This window comes from Ursus arctos, unplaced genomic scaffold (assembly GCF_023065955.2).
Source record: "Ursus arctos isolate Adak ecotype North America unplaced genomic scaffold, UrsArc2.0 scaffold_24, whole genome shotgun sequence".
Lineage (NCBI taxonomy): Eukaryota > Metazoa > Chordata > Mammalia > Carnivora > Ursidae > Ursus > Ursus arctos.
Genome location: NW_026622919.1, coordinates 32,837,343 through 32,859,114, shown reverse-complemented (window position 1 = coordinate 32,859,114; position 21,772 = coordinate 32,837,343). Strand labels below are relative to the sequence as shown.

At 40.9% G+C, this 21,772-nt stretch overlaps 1 protein-coding gene across 2 annotated transcripts in view; it reads right to left on the bottom strand.

The window, feature by feature from the left end:
* Window positions 1-21,772, bottom strand: part of MED13 (mediator complex subunit 13) — a 270,369-nt gene that overhangs the window by 96,521 nt on the left and 152,076 nt on the right. Inside the window, exon 1 of one of the 2 annotated variants that reach the window (XM_026517486.4) lies at window positions 79-257. The exons of the other annotated variant lie outside the window; for it this stretch is intronic. Coding sequence (XP_026373271.1) covers window positions 79-144 — 66 coding nt within the window. The 5' untranslated portion in view covers window positions 145-257. Of the gene's footprint in view, window positions 1-78; window positions 258-21,772 lie in introns of those variants that run through there. 2 annotated transcript variants of the gene reach the window in all.

The window sequence follows — 21,772 nt, the reverse complement described above, 5'->3', positions numbered from 1 at the left end:
GGCCCAAGGGCGCACCTCGCGGCCCCCTCCCCCACCGTCCCGCTCGCCGCGGCCCCCGCCCGCGGCCCCTGCACTCACCAGGCAGAAGAGGTTACAGTGACAATCTTCCAGGCTGGCCCCGTTCGGCACGAAGGAGGAACTCATCGTCCCTCACAGCAGCCGCCGCCGGCGCCACAACCCACCATCCGCCATTACCGCCGCCTCCGACCAGAGAGAGAAACACAGACACCGGGGAGGGCGGGGGGGTGGTGGTTGGGGGAGCGGTGGAAGAGGAGGCCGCCGGGCCGCCCGCCCTCCCCACCCACCCCCCCGCCGCCGCGAGCAGCCCCCGCCGCCCGGCCGGCACCTAGCCGCCCGGGCCCCAGGGCCGGCGGGAGGGCCGCGCCGCGCTTGCCCCGCGGGCCGGACTGCGGCCGCCGCGGAGCCCGCGGACGCTCGTCCCTCTCCGGCGGACAGAGGAGATATGTGCCCCTGCCACAAGAAAAAATAATAAATTACACAATAAATAATTAAAATCGAGTCCGAGAGGGCAGAGACGAAGCCCTGGAGGGTTCTCCCGGGTGGGGAGGCGCCCGTAGAGGGGCAGAAAGGGCAAGAACCGGGAGAGAAGCCCAGGCCCCCGGCCCGGCAGCGGCGATGTCCTTAAGCCCAGAATCTCCTCAGTGGCGGAGGTGGTGGCGGCGTCTGCGGACTCAGACCATTCTCCGGCTATGTCTTCGTGTCGTCCCTGGGCCAAGCCGGCCTAACGTCTGCTCTACTGCGGCCTCACCGCCCGGACGCCGTAGTCTCCCCCATTTTGTGGGCCCAGCGGGCGGTGTTTTTCCCCCTTTAATCCGAATTCACGGGTTTTCCCTTCGCTTTAATGGCGGCCACAGGGACCAGCTCGCCCTCTCTGCTCGCCCATTGGCCGCCTTGAGGTCACGTGGGCCCGGGCTCCGTGGGGAGGAGGAGAGAGAAGGGAGTGAGAGGGGGCCGGGAAGCTTTCGGCGGAGGCGGTGAGCCCTGGGGACCGGACGGCCAGCTGGCGGCTACTAAGATAGCGCCATCTGCTGGGTGCCCCAGCAAGTGTAAGATGACCCCGGCCCAGGCCCTATCTTTCTCCTTGCTGGGGAATTTACAGTGCAAGAGGGTTCACATCACAAATCTGAGAATTACGTGGAAATCAGTTTAATTTCGTCGGAAAAGAAAGTGTTGCAAAAATTCCCAGGCACTTTCACTCGCAAACCCCTGAGCTTGGGAGTCAGACGATCTGAGATAGAACTTGGACACTTAAAAGTTTTGAGATTAAGAAAGAAATGTATGAGAAACAATATAGCTTGTGGTTAATAGCTTGAGAGTTAGAGCCACACTTGCTTGGGTTCAAACCTTGAGTCAGTCACTTCTTTGTGTCTTAGTTTCTTCATTTGTAAAACAGGGAAAAAATACCCCCTATCTCATAGGGATGTTGTTATAACACGTGGCCCAGTGCCTGGCACAGATATGCATTGCTAAGAGTTATCTATTATTGTTGTCATCGTTACCTCATAAGATTATTGTGAGGAGTTGAACAAGTCAGTGTATGTGAAGTGCCACTAGTGTAATCTCCGTGAGAACCAGAACTTTGTTTCTTACCGCTATATCTCTGATGCTTAAAAAAAGGTTCCTAGCACACAGTAGGTGCTTGGTATTTGTAAATTTGAAAATGAATGAATGGTTAAGAAGTGGGAACCAAATAAAATGTTATTTCCCTTCCCTACAAAACACTCAGTTCTTCACTAGATTACACTTCAACTTGAGTTCAAACATTTTCCATGAGAGTTTTGGAGAGGAGAGAGAGACTGAGGGGAAGGAAGGAAGGAAGGAAGGAAGGAAGGAAGGAAAAAGTAAAGGTGATTTAAAAGTTAGAAACATTAGTGAGTTAGGATTTACTATAATTTGACATCATAATTGCATTTGCAATATAAATGATAGACTTTTCCAGGTCACTTCTTCAGCCTTGGAATGAAAAGGATTCCTCATCCGCCCATTTGTTCATCTATGATGATTAAGAGCCCAAATCTTAAAGCCCAGAGCTTATAGAAAAAGTTCTGCTACTATTTCATTCATTTCAAACTATGAAATTAATTTCTCTTACTCTCAGTTTTCTTATTGTAAAATGAGGATAATAAAAGTACTTTTCTCCTAAAGTGTCTGGTGAATGAAACAGTGTAGGTATAGGGCTTGCCACAGTGCTTACTAAATGCTAGCTATTCAAACACTTTTAAAAATCATTATTGAGCACCTGCATGCTCAACTGAGTATTTCCTGGTCTTTGCTAGGCCTGGGATACAAATATGAATAAGATACCTGCCTGTCCCTCAAGATTCCTGAAGAGAGGCAATAAAGGAAACATTTCCCACAGAATAAGATAAAATACAATGGATGTAATTGCTTGAATAAGGTATGTATCAACTATGGCACAATAGGAGCTCTGGAGGAGGAGCACCAAAGTCAGAGAAGGCTTCTTAAAGTAGGTAGCATTTGAAATCAGATTTGAAGGATAAAATGAATTCTTATAAAGCCCTTTGAAGCAGTTAAATTTTATTAAGCCCAATTCAGATCCAAAGGCCACATATCAAAGTCAATTATACAACCAAGACTAATTTAATCCAGGAGCTCAAATCAGTCGAAGTCCGTATCCTTTCTGAGTGCCAGCACCAGAAGACAGCAATCCCCAGACCCCGTAAGGTAAGAACCCCTCTCTTCATCTCTCTTTCCCTGATAGAATCCTCAGACCTTTGTTCCCACTGCTTCTGTCACTCTGAAATGTCCTCCCTCACCTTTTATTTTATCTAAATCATTGCCATCCTCTTTAGAAGTCTTGCCCTCCATTGCTCAGTCCCCAACTTGAGCACCTTCCTCAGGACTCCAGAGGCAGGTAGAATCTCCTGGAAACATACCAGGTGCAAAGTAACATTTGATTGACCTTTCATTTGAATATCAGTTTTCTCAAAAAGAAGAGAGAGATAGGAGATAAGGGAAGAAGATCCAAGGGAAAATGTCTCAGAATGGATCATGAAAGGAGCGAGACAGAAAGAGAGGGGTGAAAGAGCCGAAGAGAGAAATTGAGAGAGAGAGAATGGAGAAGTAAGTGGAGGAAAAGGACACCAAACATGAGAGGAATGGAAAAATCATGGGGAGAAGAGAAAAGATCAATATCGGCACACAGAGAACGTGTCAATAACCATGGACCTTCTCTTAACATGCTATTTTATGTAATTTTAAAAGTAAAGGAAATAAACTAAAACAGTATACACACATTGTCAAAAAAGATATAGAAAAGTATCTTTTGTTTAGAAGATAAAGTGTAAAGATGAAAAACATTTAAACGTACATTATTTTAAAAATGCCCATAATGTCACCATTCATAATCAACCATCTTTTAACATTCTGATGTTTTTCCTTCCAGACTTTTCCATATATATATGTATATATATCTCCTACACAATTGAAGTTATACTATATATACATTTTACTATACATAATTACTATCTAGTATGTGTATCAGGTCATGTATAGACGAGGTATAGGTTATACAAGGAGCACATAATCTTGCTAGATATGACAATTGGATAGTTGGACCAACTGCGATCAAAACTCCACATCACTGCCTGCTAACTCCCCAACTTTCAGTTATTCATTAGTAAAATGTGTATGCAACAATAGCACCTAAATGTTAGAGTTGTTGCGGCAATTAAAAGAGATAATCTAAGTGAAATAGGAAAGCCAATCAGGAATGTTAAGGTGAATGTTATACGTTGCCTTGGACAATAATCATCTATTGTCTTTGACTCTTTGAAACGTGCATTTGCTCAGTGATCTACATTTAAAATTGTTCTTTAACTCCTCCACCCTTTTAAGGACTCCATTCTGAATGGGATAGTGGATGTGCCTGGCCTCCAGGAAGGGTGACAGTTACATCATCTAAGCAGAGAAAGTCCAGGAAAGGGCAATGTCTGACCTTAGAACTAATGTTCCCCACCTGTTCTGAAAAATCCCAGGGTCTAGAGCAGAGCTATCCAGGGGAAATATAATGTTAGCTACAGAAGTAATTAAAAATTTCTCAGTAGCCACATTAAAAAAGATAAAAAAGAAATAGTGAAATTAATTTTAATTATATATTTATCCCAATATAGCAGAAATAATATGATTTCACATGTAATCAATATAAAAAATTATTGAGATAGGGGTCCCTGGGTGGCTCAGTCGGTTAAACATCTGACTCTTGGTTTTGACTCAGGTTATAATCTCAGAGTCGTGGAATCAAGCTCCTCATTGGGCTCCTCGCTCAGCGCTCAGCGCAGGGTCTGCTTGGGATTCTCTCTCTCCCTTTCCCTGTGCTCCTCCCCCTACTCGCACATGCTTTCTCTCGCATTCTCTCTCTCTTAAATAAATAAATCTTTTTTAAAAATTGAGATAGTTTGCCTTTTTTTTTAACCAAACCTTTCAAAATCCGTGTATTTTCACTTATAGCACATTTCATTTCAGACAAGCCACATTTCAAGTGCCCAATAGCGACACGTGGTTAGTGGCTACTGTGTTGGATAATACACATCTACAAAAGCTGCAAGTTAAGGACCAATTAAGCTGTGGAGTGAATGGTCTTGAGCCTGGGGACAATATTGATTTTCTTAAGGTCATGTTAATGGTTTAATGTACTTAATTCAATTTTTAAAAAAAGGCTGAGTGAATGCACAGACACTACTTTGTTGAATATAGAAATAAACAAAGTAAATTAGCAAGTTGAGCCAATTAAGAAAACATTTCAGTTCTAAGTGTCAAATATCCTAAACTGTCTTAAAAGTTGGCCTGACTTGCCATTTTTCTTAGTAGTGTAGCATCTACTCTCAAACTCAAGTTTCTCGATAAATATTTTATTCTAATATTAAGTTTGAAGTCAATTCCCCCCAAATTTCCTCACTTTGAAATTTGGTTTGTAAACCCTCAGAAGCAAATCAGATATCCCCTTCCCCCTATCTTTATTCTACTTGAGCTGGTCATTTGACTGTTCTGGATCTCAGTTTTCTCAATTATTAAGAGATTGGATTAAATAATTGCTATGATTTAACACCTAATATGTAACACTAATATATGTCAGGCACTGTGCTAAGTATTTTGCATGAATTATCTATTATCCTTTTCACAAGATTCTGAAGTAAGTACTGTATTATCCCACTTTTCTAGATTGGGATACTGAGGTTTAGAGAACAGCTTGCCCAAGGTCTATATAAGTATGCTAAAGGAGCCTAATCCATAGTGCGGCGCTCAATAGAAACTTCCTGCAGGGACAGTTGAAACTGAATCTTGAAGGATGAGTTGAGTTGAGCTAGGAAAAGATTCAGGTGAAAGGGGAAGGAGAGGGACAGAAGGAAGGGTTGGGGTAGGCGGGCGGGGGGTGGATAATGACTGGAAAGCTTGGTGTTAGTAAGAAAAGATATTTGGCTGAAGTAGTAACCCCAAGGCCAAATTATGAAGAGTTTGGATTTCATCCAAAAGAGAAGAAGTAACCATTGAAGAACTTTAAACATTAGAGTACAGAGTTAAGATTTGTTTTTAGAAGCAAGATGCCAGGAGACTTGTTGGGGGCATTATGGAAATCCAGGCAGGAAGTGAAGCTAATTAAGAGGGGCTTATCTAAAGTGAGATTGAGAGGCACCTGGGTGGCTCAGTCGGTTAAGAGTCTGCCTCAGGCTCAGGTCATGATCCCAGGGTTCTGGGATCAAACCCTGTATCTGGCTTCCTGCTCGGCGAGGAGCCTGCTTCTCCCTCTTCCCCTGCTTGTGCTCTCTCTCTCTCTCAAATAAAAAATTAAATCTTAAAAAAAAATAAAGTGAGTTTGAGCCCCACAAGATTGAGCCCCACATCAGGCTCCAGGGTAGGTGTGAGCCTGTTTAAGATTCTCTCCCTCTGCCCCTCCCTCACCCCTCTAAGGAAGGAAGGAAGGAAGGAAGGAAGGAAGGGAGGGAGGAAGAAGAAAAGAAAGAAAACAAAGAGAAAAAAACATTCTTTCTGCTTCACATTTATTCCCTCTATTAAGGCGTCAGCAAGGAAGATAGGAAAGTAGAGAAAATTGCTTTTGCAAAATGCTGAGCATTCCTTTCTTACTAAGCAGATGATTTTTCTCAGAACAGCCAATGTTGAGAGAGGAGACAAATGCAGTTCTCTGAACCTACTCCTCCTGCTAAAAAGTTCCAGACAGGACTTTGATCTCACAGGATAATTATTCCTACCCAGATATAAACAGGTTTGCAATTTTATTGTTCCCATCCCCCTGAAAAAGGTTCACAGGAATTCAAAAGATGTAATGAGCCAATAAAATAGGAAGATTATTCTAGAATCCCTTATTTCTATCAGATAGAACTTACATGTATGTAAGGGATTTAACAGTAACACAGAAGAAGGTAATAGTTTCATACCATTTCTACCACTAGCTTTGACATTCATTCATCCACTCATTTATTCAATTTATACCTATTGATATTTACTATGAGCAGGGTTCTGTGATAGGTGCTATGATGATAAGGCAATATGCAACAGTGTATCAGAAACAGATCTGACTCTAAAGAAGCTTATGAATTCTCAGACAGTAAGATACGTTAAATAACTGTAAGTTGGGTTTGAAAATCCCTAAAATGGGTATAGACAAAATATTATGTAATTGAAAGAAGATGGGGCTACCCCAACTAATGGGGAACAAAAGGCTAATGGAGTAAAACTTTGCATTTAAAGTAGACAATAATTTATGTAATAAGATTTGGACTTGCAGAGATTTGGGGAAGAGCAATTTAGGCCACAGTTTCCCAAACTGGACTTTGAAAACAAGGTTCTGAAGAATATTGGAAATTCCACATAAAAAGCATTCTTGGTTGTGCTGGTAATTGGCCTATTTTTTCTCAAATTGATTTCCTCCTCTCCCTCTGCCATGTTTTGTATTTCAAGAGGTTGCTCCCTGCAAATGACATTTCTCAGGCTCCCTTATAAATTTCTTGTGGTTTGGTTTGGCCAATGAAGACAAGGGTAGCAGATGAGGGGCCATGGAGAGGGTAGGTCTTTCCTTCTCCCTGTGCTTCAGACAGTATCTCCAGTAGTGGCTGCATCCTTTTTGTGGCTCCAACTGCAGATGGACAGTCCCTCTCTCGTTCCAGCTTCTGCTGGGTAGTCCTGGCTCTTGGGCCGTATGTTTCTTATCTACCCGATGCATATTAAATTACCTTGAAACTTCACAGCTTAAAACAACAAATATTTTATTATCTTGCACAACTCCTGAGGTTTAGTAATCTGAGAATGACTTAGCCAGGTGATTCTGGCTCAAGGTCTCTCATGAGGTTGCAGTCAAGATTTGGCCAGGGCTACAGTTATCTCAAGGCCAGAGTAGGGCTGAAGAGTTCACTTCCAAGTTCATTCACATGGCTGTTGGCAGGACACAGCTCCTAGCTGGCCATTGGCCAGAGACTTCGGTATTCTGCCAGGTGGCCTCCTCACAGCTGCATACAACATGGCATGTTTTGTTTTTCCAACAGGAAGCTACCCAAGAGATAGAGGTACCAGAACAGAGCTGCAGTCTTTTTAATACCTTAATCTTAGAACTACCAAACCATCACTTCAGCCACATGCTGTTGGTAGCACAAACTAACAGCGATACAGTGTGGGAGGGACACACACAAGGGTGTAAATACCAACAGTCAAGGATAATTTAGGGCTCTAGTGGAGGCTGGCTACCACAGTCCATCCTCTGGTCCCAAATGATTCATGTCCCTCTCACATGTAAAATATACTCACTTTCTCCCAAAGTCACCAAAAGTCTCTTACAGCATCATCTTGAAGTCAACATGTCATCATGTAAATCAAGTTCCAGTGCACTTGAGGCTCCCTGAGGACAGTTCCTTAAGTATATCTCCTTGAGTACAGATCTGCCCTCCATTCACCCAACATACAATGGCAAGACAGGTATAATAGGTTAACTGCTATAGATATTCCTGCTTAAAAAGAGGGAAAATGGCAGGCACAGGGGAGTCACTGGTCCATTGTAATTCCTAAATCCAGCTGAGCAAATGTTGAAAGTTCCTTGATGAAGTCTCAAGGTCTCAGAATAATTCTCCCTGGCTCTGAGCTTCATGTTCTGGGGTCTTGGTTCTGACTTCCGAGTCTCCTCCCTTTTTCATGAAGGATCGCCTATGGTTACAGCTGAAGAGTCTTCTCAGCCTACTTCTTGCCAGTAGAACTTTGAGAAACTAAAGGCCTTTTTTCATTTTGTACTATCCCTATCCGTTTTGGTCCAAGATGGTGATCTTTCTGCATACATACTTCCATTAAAAATTTCATGAGTTTTCTGTCAATCTTATTGGATTCACTCCTTTAGACAAAAGCTATACCTACAAATATCTTTCTGATGAGATGGCTGAGGGAGAATGACCTTAAGTTTCCTAGATGCTTTATCATTTTATTAAGAGACTATGTGAGACATACCTTTAATCTCCTTAGAGGACCTTTTATCTGAACAGAATAATACTCTGACACACAACCTTAAATCTTTCTGAGACTTTGACAAAAGATTTTACAGTCACACCATTGGCTTCATTTTTGGACTGTGTTTTACTGGCAATGCCCTGGACTTGATCTTTGCTCAGAAGCTATATCTTATTGTTAGGATTGTTTACTATTTGGAGAGGTGAGAATTTTCAAAATCAGCAAATTCCATCTCCTTTTTGTTGAAAGTTCTTCCTTTATTTTACCTCTCTCTTCTCACATGTTACTATAGGCAACAAGAGGAAAGCTTTGCCTGGAAATCTCTTTTGCTAAATCACCCAGTTCATTAGATACATTTTCTACCTTTCAATAACGGCAGGCAACAGTGTTGCTGAACTTTTTGCCACTATATAATAAGGATCCCCTTTCCTTTAGTAGCCAGTAACATAACCTCATTTTCTTGCAAGCCTTCACCTAAAGTCTTATTAAAGATTTATTAATGGTTTCTTCAAGTACTTTGGACTTTCACTATCTCCAGAGTCCAGCCTCCAGTTCCAAAGTCATGTCTGCATTTTAGGATACAGGAGAATCGCACTTCCAGGTAGCAATATCTACATTAATTATTTACTTCTATGTAACATATTATTCTGAAACTTAGCAGTTTAAAACAACAAATATTTATTATCTTACACACTTTCTGAGGATCAGGAATCCTGGGACCTGGCTTGGCTATGTGGTTCTGGCTCAGGCTTTCTCATGAGGATATAGTCAGCCAAAATATCAGCTGGAACTGCAATTATCACAAGGCTTAACTAGGGCTGGAGAATCTACCAAAAAATGTATTACCACATCTGGGCAACACTACCTCCTCCCTTAGTCCCTAGAATCTAGGGGGTAACATCTCCCTCATATTGTTCATTTGTGGACTGTCCCAGTATTACTCTTTGAATTCCTGTAAAACATTAAAAACTAGTTTCTCATGTCAGATTCCTTTTATTGATTCCCTGGCATAGGTGCTGTTTTCTGTTCTGGATCCTGATTCATATGTTAGTCAACTAAGTCTTGTTGAGTTGAACAAAGTTTTGTCTGAAGTGAGCAGATTTCTTTACTGTGGGACTTTTCAGAGCTCTTAATATGCTAAATACATTGTAAATCTCCCTGAGAAATCTACCACAGACAGCATTTCCCAAATTCTTTTGATTATAGGCCCTACTTTTTGTTTTATTTTTATTTTTGTTTTATTTTTCCTAATAGCTAGGATGCAAAAACCATGAATTAGAAACATCATAGTTCAATTTGACTGGAACAATGAGCTTGTGAAGGAAAGCAGTAGAAAACGTGGTGAGAAGAGGGTAGAGGCTGAATGACGTAGGGCAAGGTGTTTGAACTTGATCCTATAGGCACTGGGGAGTCACTGAAGATTGCTTCCTGTTGGGTGCAGTAAGAATTGTTGAACTAAACTGTTTAATCATAGCAATACCCTATATTTTCCTTTTATATGCAGAATTACCTAGTATAATTAGTGAAATAGAGAAAAGAGAATTACATTTCCTCAGGAGGAAAGAAAATACTTCAATGTATGTTCATAAAAAACAGCTTTGTCAGAGAAGTTAAAAGATAGAGGAATTCTTTTGAAAAGAATTGGTGATAAGAAAGGAAGATGGAAGTCTATCTCAGGGAAATAATGAGCTGGTAATTAGAAAGAGTATAGACATCTTTTCAGAAAAGCAATATTTAAATGTTAGTGTGTCCATGAGTTACCTATTTCTGCAAAACAAATTATCCCCAAACTTTGCGACTCAAACAGTAACATTTATTATCTCTCATAGTTTCTGTGGCTGTTTGGGTCTAGCTTAGATATTCTCATGAGGTTAAGTCAGATGGTGGTTGTGACTACAGTCATCTGAAGGCTTGACTTAGGCTGCCAGATCTGCTTCCAAGGTGGCTCACTCACACGAATGGCAAGTTAGTGCTGGCTATGGGCAGGAGACCTCAGTTTCTCTTCACGTACGTTAATTTTCAGGGGTCCTTGCACTCATGGTGACTGCCTTTCCCCAGAGCAAGAGATCAGAGGGGCCATGGCAAAAATTATAATGCCTTTTATTGATTAGCTTCAGAAGGCCTACATTGTCACTTCTACAGTAATCTGTCACAAAAATCAGCCCTGATTCAATATGGGAGGGGAATACCAAGATATGAGGATCAGTCTAGGTTATCTTGGAGGCTAGCTACCAGAGCATATTTTCTATCTTAATAAAAAGACTTATATTCTTCTTACAGGAACGATCTTGACCTTTATGAAGTTCTTCTCTATGAGACTACTCCAAAGGTAAACTACTGCCCTTTCCCTCAATGATTTACCAAATAGAGGCAGTATGGTATATGAAAAGCATAAACTTTGGAATTAAAGATTTCTCTCCTGACTCTGCTAGCTGTGTGACCTTGTGCAAGTTACCAAACTTCTCCAAACCTCTGTTTACTAATCTGTAGAATGGGGGTAATATAACCAAATGAGGATTAAATGATACAATATAGTTATAGTACTTAGCAAAATGCCTGTAAGAGTGAGGGCTCAATGAATAATAGTTACTATTAACAATTTGGGCAAGCAATGCTACTACCTGTGAGTTCCCCTTTCAGTCTTCAGTTCTTATCTACTCCTGGTGCTACATAGCACCTGTGATTAGTGACTTTTTTAAAGTTTTTATTTTCATTCCAATTCATTAGCATGCAGTGTTATTTTAGTTTCAGGTGTACAGTATAGTGATCAACAATTCCACACATCACCCAGTGCTCTTCTCAACAAGTGCACTCCTTAATCCCTATCACCTATTTAACCCAACCCCCCATCTGATAACCATCAGTTTGTTCTCAACAATTGAGAGTGTGTTTCTTGATTTCTCTATTATTTTTCTCCCTTTGCTTCTTTGTTTTGTTTCTTAAATTCCACGTATGAGTGAAATCATATGGTATTTTCTTTCTCTGACTTATTTCACTTAGCATTATACTCTCTAGCTCCATCCACATGGTTGCGAATGGCAAAATTTCATTCTTTTTTATAGCTGAATAATATTCGTGTGTGTGTGTGTGTGTGTAACATCTTCTTTATCCATTCAATTGATGGACACTTGGGCTGTTTCCATATCTTGGCTATTGTAAATAATTCTGCTATAAACATAGTGGTGCATGTGTCCCTTGAATTTGTGTTCTTGTACTCTTTGGGTAAATACCCAGTAGTGTGATTGCTGGATCATAAGGTAGTTCTATTTTTAACTTTTTGAAGAACCTCTACACTGTTTTCCACTGACTATACCAGTTTGCATTCCCATCAACAGGGCATCGGGGTTTCTTTTTCTCCACATCCTTGCCAACACTTGCTGTTTCTTGTGTTTTTTATTTTAGCCATTTTGACAGGTGTGAGGTGATATCTCATTGTAGTTTTGATTTGCATTTCTCAGATGATAAGTGATGATGAGCATCTTTTCATGTGTCTGTTGGGCATCTGCATGTCTTCTTCTTCTTTTTAATATTTTACTTATTTATTTGAGAGAGAGAGAGAGAGAGCAAGCACATGAGCAGGGGGGAGCGGCCAAGGGAGAGAGAAGGAGAAGCAGACTCCTGGCTGACCAGGGAGCCTGAGGCAGGGCTCAATCCCAGGACCCTGAGATCATGACCTGAGCAAAAGGCAGACACTTAACCAACTGAGCCACCCAGGTGCCCCCATCTGTATGTCTTCTTTGGAGAAATGTCTGTTCATGTCTTCTGCCCATTTTTAAGTGGGATTATTTGTTTTTTGGGTGTTGAGTTTTATAAGGGATGGAGATATATATATATATAAAACAGGTACGTCATTTGCAGATATCTTCTCCCATTCTGTAGGTTGCCTTTTAGTTTTGTTGATTGTTTCCTTTACTATGCAGAAGCTTTTTATTTTTATGTAGTCCCAACAGTTTATTTTTGCTTTTGTTTCCCTGTCTCAGGAGACATATTGTGATTAGTGATTTCAAAATGTTGAAATGAAGGAACTACAAAAATAACAATGATTAAAAAGCTTAATTTATGGTTGTATTGCTCCTTACTTTTCAGTTTTCTCTGGATGCAAAGCAGTCTATTCAAAATGAACTAGACTTTTTTTCAAAATCTGCTTTTTTTCATAATAATGACCTTCAGGAAAAATAAGACACTGCAACAGCACAAAATGATCATTAGATTATAAATCTGGGCTTAATTTTCCCAAAATTGGACTTTGGAAAATAAATGTTATAAATCTTGAGAAATTTTAAGAAGTATTGAATAAACTTTGGAGGTATTCACCTTTGTAAGACTCTTTTCCTCTATTTTCCAGATGGAAAGGGGAGAAGAATAATACTTTCTTAAGTCTTTTTATATATTCAAATGCAGAATAGCCATGACCAAAAAATGAATTACAAAGAATAATCAGGAATCTAAATATGTACACATTTTGAATCAGTACGAAATGGGCTTGACAATTTCCAATGCAAAACTATTCCATACTTTGCATGTATTTATACCTTAACCACTTTATATACTTTAAAAAACTTAAATAACACTTAGAAAACACACAAAATGAACAGGTCTGCTTTTAAAAAAGAAAAAATGAGTAAACCAGATTAAGAATCTATGGTTTTTTAAAACAAAATTTACAAAGCAGCTACAGATTTTTTTTTTAAAAAAACTGTCAACACGAAGTATTACTTGTTGGCTTATATTCTTTTGTGCAACTCAGCGATGATTCATAAAGGACCACAGCCTATATGGATATAATGGAATGCCACGTAGCTACCAAAAACAGTAAGAGCCTCACTTAGGTCTGTACATGGAAATGTGTATAGAGGAATATAAACAGGAAAGGAGAAACACAAAATAGCATACTCTGATTAAACTATGAAAAACATATGCCTATATAATGTAGTACAGTGGAAAGTACAGAAGAGCTGAGTTCTAATTGTGACACTTGGCTGGGTATTGACATCTCAGCAATTTATCTGCTTGTTCTCAGCTTCCTCAGCCGTGAAGTGAAGAATTTGACCTATAAAGAAGGCCATTCTCAGTGCTAAAGTTTAGTGATTCCATAGTTCAAAGATTTGGAGGGACATAAATATAGTTGATTGTTTAATATTTTCTTTTCCATAAAGTTGTTTAGGTTAATAATAATTTTATTTTTTTTCTTCTTTTTTAAAAGATTTTTTTTTATTTATTTGTCAGAGAGAGAGAGAGAGCACAAGCAGGGGGAGTAGCAGGTGGAGGGAGAAGCAGGCTCCCTGCTGAGTAAGGAGCCCAATGTGGGACTCGATCCCAGGACCCTGGGATCATGATCTGAGCTAAAGGCAGACGCTTAACCTACTGAGCCACCCAGGCGTCCCCAGGTTAATAATAATTTTAGAAGGATACCACATGTCTTCAGTAAGACATAGGAGGGACATAATATTAATCAAGAAATAAGATTCAGTGACAGATAAATACACTATTTTATTTAAACATCACTAAAAAAAGGAAAAGGCAATAGGAAGTCACTGTAGGTTTTGAAGTAAAAAAGTGACATGATAAAAGTAGCATTTTAAACCAGGCAGTAAATCATATCTGAAAACAAGAGAGAATGAAGGCAGAATGATCCATCAAAGGGTGATTGACAATAAACTAGGCATGAAGTGAGGAGGGCTTGAACTTGGGAGGGCACATAACTTATTCATTTATATATTTGGCATTTATGGACACTCACTGGGCTAAGTGCAGGGGGAGAAAAAGATACTGTGAGTACAGTCATTCTTCATCCTCTTTCCTAATTTAATTTCCTTCATAGAATTTATCATTACCTGAAATTGTGTTCGTTTATTATTTTATTGTCTCTTTCTTTTTCTTAAAGATCTACTTATTTATTTATTTATTTGTCAGACAGAGAGAGCACAAGCAGGGGGGAGTGGCAGGCAGATGGAGAAGCAGGCTCCCTGCTGAGCAAGCAGCCTGATTTGAGACTCGATCCCAGGACCCCGGGATCATGACCTGAGCCAAAGGCAAATGCTTCACTGACTGAGCCACCCAGCTGCCCCTTTTATTGTCTATTTCACCCTCCAGAATATAAATTCCTTGAAGGCAGAGAGTACCATGTATATAATTACTCAATAAATACTTGCTGAATAAAAGAGTAAGTGAAAATTATATTGAATCTTATAGACAGAGTCAAACATCTTTTCTAGTATATTTCCATGGCATTGTAGTTCAGGCTAGTTTAGCAATAAAGGCCCTTACAGACTGTCCTGCTGTGTTTATGAAAAGATTAACTCAAGAAATTATTCCTATGACTGCCCTCCTTTCAGCCTACTACTAAAGTATTTCCCCATAAATTTTGTTTCCCTTCTATTCAGAAATTCTTCTTCCTTTGATACAAATGAAGCTAGAAGAAAGAAATGATTATCTATGCTTTACTCTCAGTTCTTTGAGTTACTTGTATCCAGATATTTGATTATTAATTTGATACAGTGGTGAAATGCCCATTAGCTCTTTTTTTTTTCTCTTTTTTTGCGACTTCAGTTCACAAACTTGGCTGAACTTAAATCATACCAAACACCTCTTTCAAAACTGTTGGGCGATGGGACAGAGGTGAGGGTCAGAGCCGGGGAGGAGAGTTCACAAGGCCAACAATTAGCAATGTGGTCTCTATCCCAGTATTTGTGGTTTTTACCGGCTTTAGAACTACTTATCTCAGCCAAGGGGCTCCAACACTTCTCTCTCTGAGCAATAATACTTGAATCTGCTTTCCTTAAAAGTAATAGCATTTCACAATTGTAGAGTAACTTAGAAGTTTACCAGATGCTTTTTACCCCCATAATCTTACTTAAATCTTATTTAATCTCTTTATTCTCATGCAGGTTATTTAGTACAAGTTTTTCTAGGAGAACTAAGGGGAGACTTGAGTAAGATGTGGGAAAAGGAAGTTCATAGATAGTTATGAACTGACAAAATGGTAACGCATAATCATGATGAAACCAAAGCTGCTTCAGCTGGCTGAGGTTCTTCACTCTGGATAGGGTTGATTTGTTATCATCTGAGGGCTGTTGTTCTCCTCTGTCCTCTGTGGTCTGGCATCCATAATTAGTTGTGTTGGAAGGCCGACACTACCACAAACGGTATGGAGGACCTACTTGTCTCTCAGTCTAGTTGGTACCTGGCTCTGTCTTCCCTGCAAGCTGGAAACTAGCAGTTCTTCATCTCATTTCTCCCCTCCAGGTAATCTCTCTATTAGCTTGGCCTTAGGGGCCTGTTGCCGCCTAAGGAATAAACGATTCTTCCTTTTGTTCTGACATCTCTCCTCTAAATTATTTTTCCTATTCTCCTGGCCTCAGATTATTTCTATCTTTTCCTTTTGTTGCTTTTGTTTTTCTGATATTTCCTGCAACTGTACTTGTTGATTCTCTTTTCATCTTGTATGTGGGCAGCTGATAACCTGTTCTGTCCCATTATCTCAGCTTCATGATTCCACCCACTTTCTTGGGTATTAATCACTCAGGTGCCCTGGGGAACTGTGACTTCCCAAAGTCATCTCATTACATTTTTACCAAGGCCAGCCCAATACCTTAGGGACCCTGGTAATAAAATAATAATAACAATTACCATTATTGAGTACTTACTGATGTGTACTGCCAGGCAATTTACACAAATGATTCTATTTAATCCTCCACACAACCTTGTGAGGTCAAATTTGAAAAGGTAGGTCAGCAGAGGCTTTATTTGCATGATTGTAAATAAAACCACATACGAAAGATAGTGACTGGATATGTTGGGGCATATGACTAGTCCTATACAGTAAGACCCCCATTCTTTCAGGACACACTTAATGGAGATTGTACCATATGTAGAGAATATTTACCCTGAGTGGAGAGAAAGATAAATCCTGGTGTATGTTTACTAAATCTAGAGACTGCAAATAAAACCTATACTAATATTTTTTCTTATGTTAGTCACCATACATATACTAATATTTCTTATGGAAGTTACATTAGTAGCCTTCAATCAACCATACCTCCTGGCGTTTACACCCTTATGTAGTCCTTCCCCTCAGGGTTGGGCCTATCACTTGTTTTTAAGAATAGAATACAGTAGAAGTGACACTGTGCCTGTTCCAGGCCTAAGCCTTTTTTTTTTTTAAGATTTTATTTATTCATTTGTCAGAGAGAGAGAGAGCACAAGCAAGGGGAACAGCAGGCAGAGGGAGAAGCAGGCTCCCCCTGAGCAAGGAGCCCAATGCAGGACTCAATCCCAGGACTCTGGGATCATGACCTGACCTGAAGGCAGATGCTTAACCGACTGAGCCACCCAGGCATCCCTAGGCCTCAGCCTTAAGAACATCTGACAGCTTCCACTTTTCTGCTTTTAGGAGCCCTGAGTCACCACTGGGTAAGTTCACATGATAGGGAAAAGCCCTGGCACTGCGTGGTAGGAAAGAGAGGTCTTACCTCGCCAGCATCCCAGCTGAGTCTGGCCTTCCAGACATGCCCAGTGAGGGGTCAAATACATGAGTGAAGCTATCCTGGAGATTTCCAGCCTCAGCTGCCAGCTGACTGTGGCCATGTGAGAGACCCAAAAGAGGCCAGCAGAACTGATAAGCAGAGCACCAACCGTACAATCGTGAGAAATTAAAAAAAAAAAATGATTGATGTTTTAAGCCACTACATTTTAGGGTGGTTTATTAAGCAGTAATAGATAACCAAAACACTATTAAGGTTTATAATGTAAAGATTATGGTTAGTTTGGAATCTCATTAGATACTATTGAGTCAAGAGGCTTAAGAATACCAGAATCCTACCTTAGACCACAGCCACCCCTTGCCCCCCACCCCCCAAGGTGTGGAGGGAGAAATATATACAGTGGACAGTGGCAAAAGAAAACAACACTTGCATTTTAGTTAGGCTTGCTCTCTCTGGTAAGGTAGTCTGAGGACACCTGCCTAGAACTGGAGGTTTACAGGGCCTTTTTTTTTTTTTTAATTTTACAAGGTAAAATTAAAAATATTTAGCCACCAGGAAAGCCAGGAACCTGCCTAATCAAAATGGACACTAGCTGAACCAGGCTGTACCTTCCAGTGTAACTCCAACCTGGTTGTTTCCTCTCTCTAAGCCTGGAGGCAGGCCTGGGTTGGAGTGTCACTCAGTCCTATGGGGACAAAGACAGAAGAGCCCAGAGAGATCCGTACCCATGTGTGATCCAAGCACATCATGCATGATCTTGACTGGAGGGAAAAATCACCTGGTCAATGTCTTGGAATCTAACCAAGCAAGTTAGCCACTTTTGTCATGGAGGTTAAGGGAAACATGAAGGGTGATAAGGAAGAAACTCTGGAAAATTCCCCCTCCCTAGACCTTTTACATAGTATCTCATTTAATTCTCACAGTAACTGTGAAAGGTAGAAATTTTTCTTGCCATATCACCCATGAGAAGTTGAATGGGAGGTTGAATACTAGAGAGGTTGAATGACTTGTATTAGGAAGTACAGGGGTGGGTTGGAGGAGGTTGAGAAGGAGAGGTAATTTTTGAGTATGGCACATTGTGAAGTCACTTCCATTGTCATCTCAGTTGTTTTCTGTTCAAGTGAAAAACAAAGTCAAAGGAAAGTTCTGTACTGTTAGAGGCACCCAAGGAAATAGGGCCCAAAGTCACCCTTTTTTGTGGCTTGATTATAGCACAGGTGGGAAGAAGGCATCTCTTTCTACTTCAGCAGAGAAGTAACTGCACACCAGCTGTGGTTGGTGATATGAGTCAGTTTATAGCCACTCAGAAATGCATATGAAACCTCCCCTCCCCCCATAAATCCTTGAGAGATAAAAAGGGGACCTGAGGTTCTAATGACCTCCTTGTAGAGGCTGCTACTGTCCATATTATCCAATTGTATTGTCAAACTAGAGTAGCCTGGAGAAATGTCTGCTACACAAACATCACATCTCTGACAGAAAACTCTGTATTTGTTCCACCCCCACATTCTCCATTCAAGTTCCCAGAAGTTTGCAATTATCCTCAAAAGATGTTTCCAGACAAGGCTTACTCAGCTTCGGTTTTCAGTAGGATAACATTATTTTGTTTTGTTTTGTTTTCATTTCTTTGAGCTTGGCTGACCATTCTCAGTCTACCCTAGGCTGGTGTGTAAAGGCCAGTCATGAACCACATACCTGTTCCCATTCACTTTTCACCTGCTTGTTCTTTCTCTCCTAATCCTTGACTTTTGGCCCTCTATGCCAATTTGATATCTGCATCTCTCTCTTTCTTTATGTGAGCCCCACTTCATTCTCTGCCGGGTTTTACTTTCTCCTGCAGGCTGCCTGGACTTTGACCTCTTGCCCAGCTTTCAGTTACTCTAATCCCTCTGGCTTGGTATCCTATATTGACTTAGCTGAAAATCTTCATATCAAGCCCCACGACTGCAGAATTCCACCAGCCAGCTGCACCTGGGTGGCACCTGGTGATATATATCATCCAAGCCCTGTGCCAGGGGAAAGAAAACTATCTGACAAAAACAATGGCAGAAGAGAAGGAAGAGTTGTTTTTAACCTGCACTTGCTGTCACTGCCAGCCAAATTTCTACCTGCCCGCCTCTTGGCTCCAAGAGATTTAGGAAGGATTAAAAAATATATATACACACACACACACACGCGCGCGCGCACGCACACACACAGACACACAGACACACACACACACACACACACATATATATCCTTGGTTACAACAATTTTGGAAACTGGTTGGCAGTATCTACTAAAACTGAACATATGCATATACTTTTACTAAACAATTCTACTCCTAGATACATTCACAACAGAAATGCACACATATGTTCACCAAAAGACATGTACAAGAATGTTCATAGCAGGACTATGCATGATAGCTGGAAACTGGAAACATTCCAAATGTCCAATAGCAGGAGAACGGATAAACAGTAGCAGATTCATACAATATGCTAATATAACAATGAAAAAGAACAGACTCCTGTTATGCATGACAACATGGATAAACCTAACATACACGATGTTGACCCAAAAAAGCCACACGCAAAAGAATACATAATATATGTATTCAATATATATAAAGTTCTAAAACAGACAAAACGAATCAACGTTGCTAGAAGTCAGAAGAGTGATTACCATATGGGGAGTGGTAACCAGGTGGGGACACTGGATTGGATGCTGATAATGTTTGTTTCTTAATCTGAGTACTGATTAAACTAGTGTGCTCACTTTGTGAAAATTCATCCAGCTGTACACTTGTGATTCATGTATTTTCCTGTATATGGTTTACGTGAATAAAGTGAATGACAGAAAGAAAAATTTCTTTGCTTCCTCCTGAAAATGTAGTTATAAAGGACACTCAAGTTTAGTGGCTGAGTAAATGGGTTTCCTTGTGTTCCCACATGTCATTTTGAAAAACCTAGCAATTCCTGTTAATCTATAAAACCTCCAAGTGGACATCACGGTATTTGGCAGGACATGATCAGTGGTATGGCACATAGCCAACATTACACAGGTTCCCAGGTGGAATGGAAGAAACATAATTGTGGGCCTACCCCTAAGAAGGAGTCAGGAGATATTCTGGGACAAATTAACCAGTTGGCTGAATAAGACAGCTGCAGGCTGCAGAGCATGGGGCCACAGCAAACTGGGATGCTGTCAAGGGTTAAAACTGTAATAGATGATCACAGAGATTATCTTAGTGAATTACATGGCCAGTGACACTAGGCAGAGAATCAGAGGCTAGGTATAGGGCAACAGGATGGAAATGGAGACCATTAGGACAGATCAAGTAGTTTGGTTAAAAAAAAAAAAAAAAGAGCATGGAAATGAGCAGCCACAGGCTTTTTAAAAAATTTATTTATTTATTTGAGGGGGGAGGGGCAGAGGGAGAGAGAGTCTTAAGTGGACTCTGCACTGAGAGCAGAGCCTGATATGGGGCTCAATCTCGCAACCCTGAGGTCAAGACTAGAGCTGAAACCAAGAGTCAGACACTTAACCAACTACACCACCCAGGCACCCCTACAGCCATAGGCTTTTAATTGGGTCTTTACAGCCCAGCCTCTATGAATTGGTAAAGAACTATGAAAGAGCTGAACTGTTCTAGACAAAAATCCTCTACTCTTTCTGCTACTATCCAGTTTCCATTCCTGGGCTCTTTGTTTTGGTGACATCCCTCACTCACATCCTACCTCCCAGCTTCCAGGATTTTGGTCCCTTGAACATTTCTCAGCCCTGCTGGCTTCTATAATTTGGGCATTTCCCATCACCTGGGGTGAGAAATCCCACACTTCAGCCAATGACCTCCTGCCCCCAAACCCTGACTCTCCCAGCCCCCTGTGGGTCAACAATACTCCTCTCCTCCAGTCACCATCACCCTAGTAGGGTGGGGATCCTGGATAGAAAGAAAAATAGCAGCTGGAACTAAGCAAGGCTATCTCCTCAGAACTTAAGATCATGTCTTTGCTGCTAGAGCCACCACACGCCTTCTGATACTTTGTCCCTGGTGCAGTTTGTTCCTTTTTGGACTGTGTTGCTGTAGTTGGCAAACCCATGGAAATTGGCATGGAAATTTATAATAAGGTCCACTAGTGTCTGTCTGCCATGTTCAGAATTCCTCCAGGCTATAGTTCCTTCCTGTCCCCTTTGCTTCAACTTATTCATCAGCTCCTTTGTTTTCCCACTTATATTGGTTCCACACCTTGGCACCACTCTAGGACAGTGAGGGTAATAGGCACTCTGTTCTGGTCCCTGTAGGACGCAACCCTACTTGGCCACCTTTGTCCTATTTTATCCTACCAGGATAGAATAACCAAAATTTCTTTGATTCTATAGTATTTCTTGCTGTTTACATGGCTATTTGACATTCTCTTTCTTAAAATGTTGCAAACTAAGATCTGAACCAACAGCAGCAATACAGGGTAGTGGAAGTCTGTATTTTGGAAACTGATAAAATGGGATTGAATTCCTGGATCTATCTATCACCTGCTAGCTAGGAGACTTGGGCCAATAAGACAAAGGCCAATTAATCAACAAAAATCAAGAGTGAGTAAATAAATTTCCGAGGGCGGAACAAGATAAGATGACCAAAGTACATACAGTCTGCAGGGAGGAGAGCTATTGATCAATCAAGCAGTTGGCCTCAAAAAGGGTCACAGGAAATGTGGCAAAGGCAGAGTTAGAAGAACAGACGGTCCCCAGACCCAACAGAGAAGGACTCTCAGTATAGAACCAACATGCTCTTTTAGCCTCAACAAAACCATTACAGTTCTCTCACC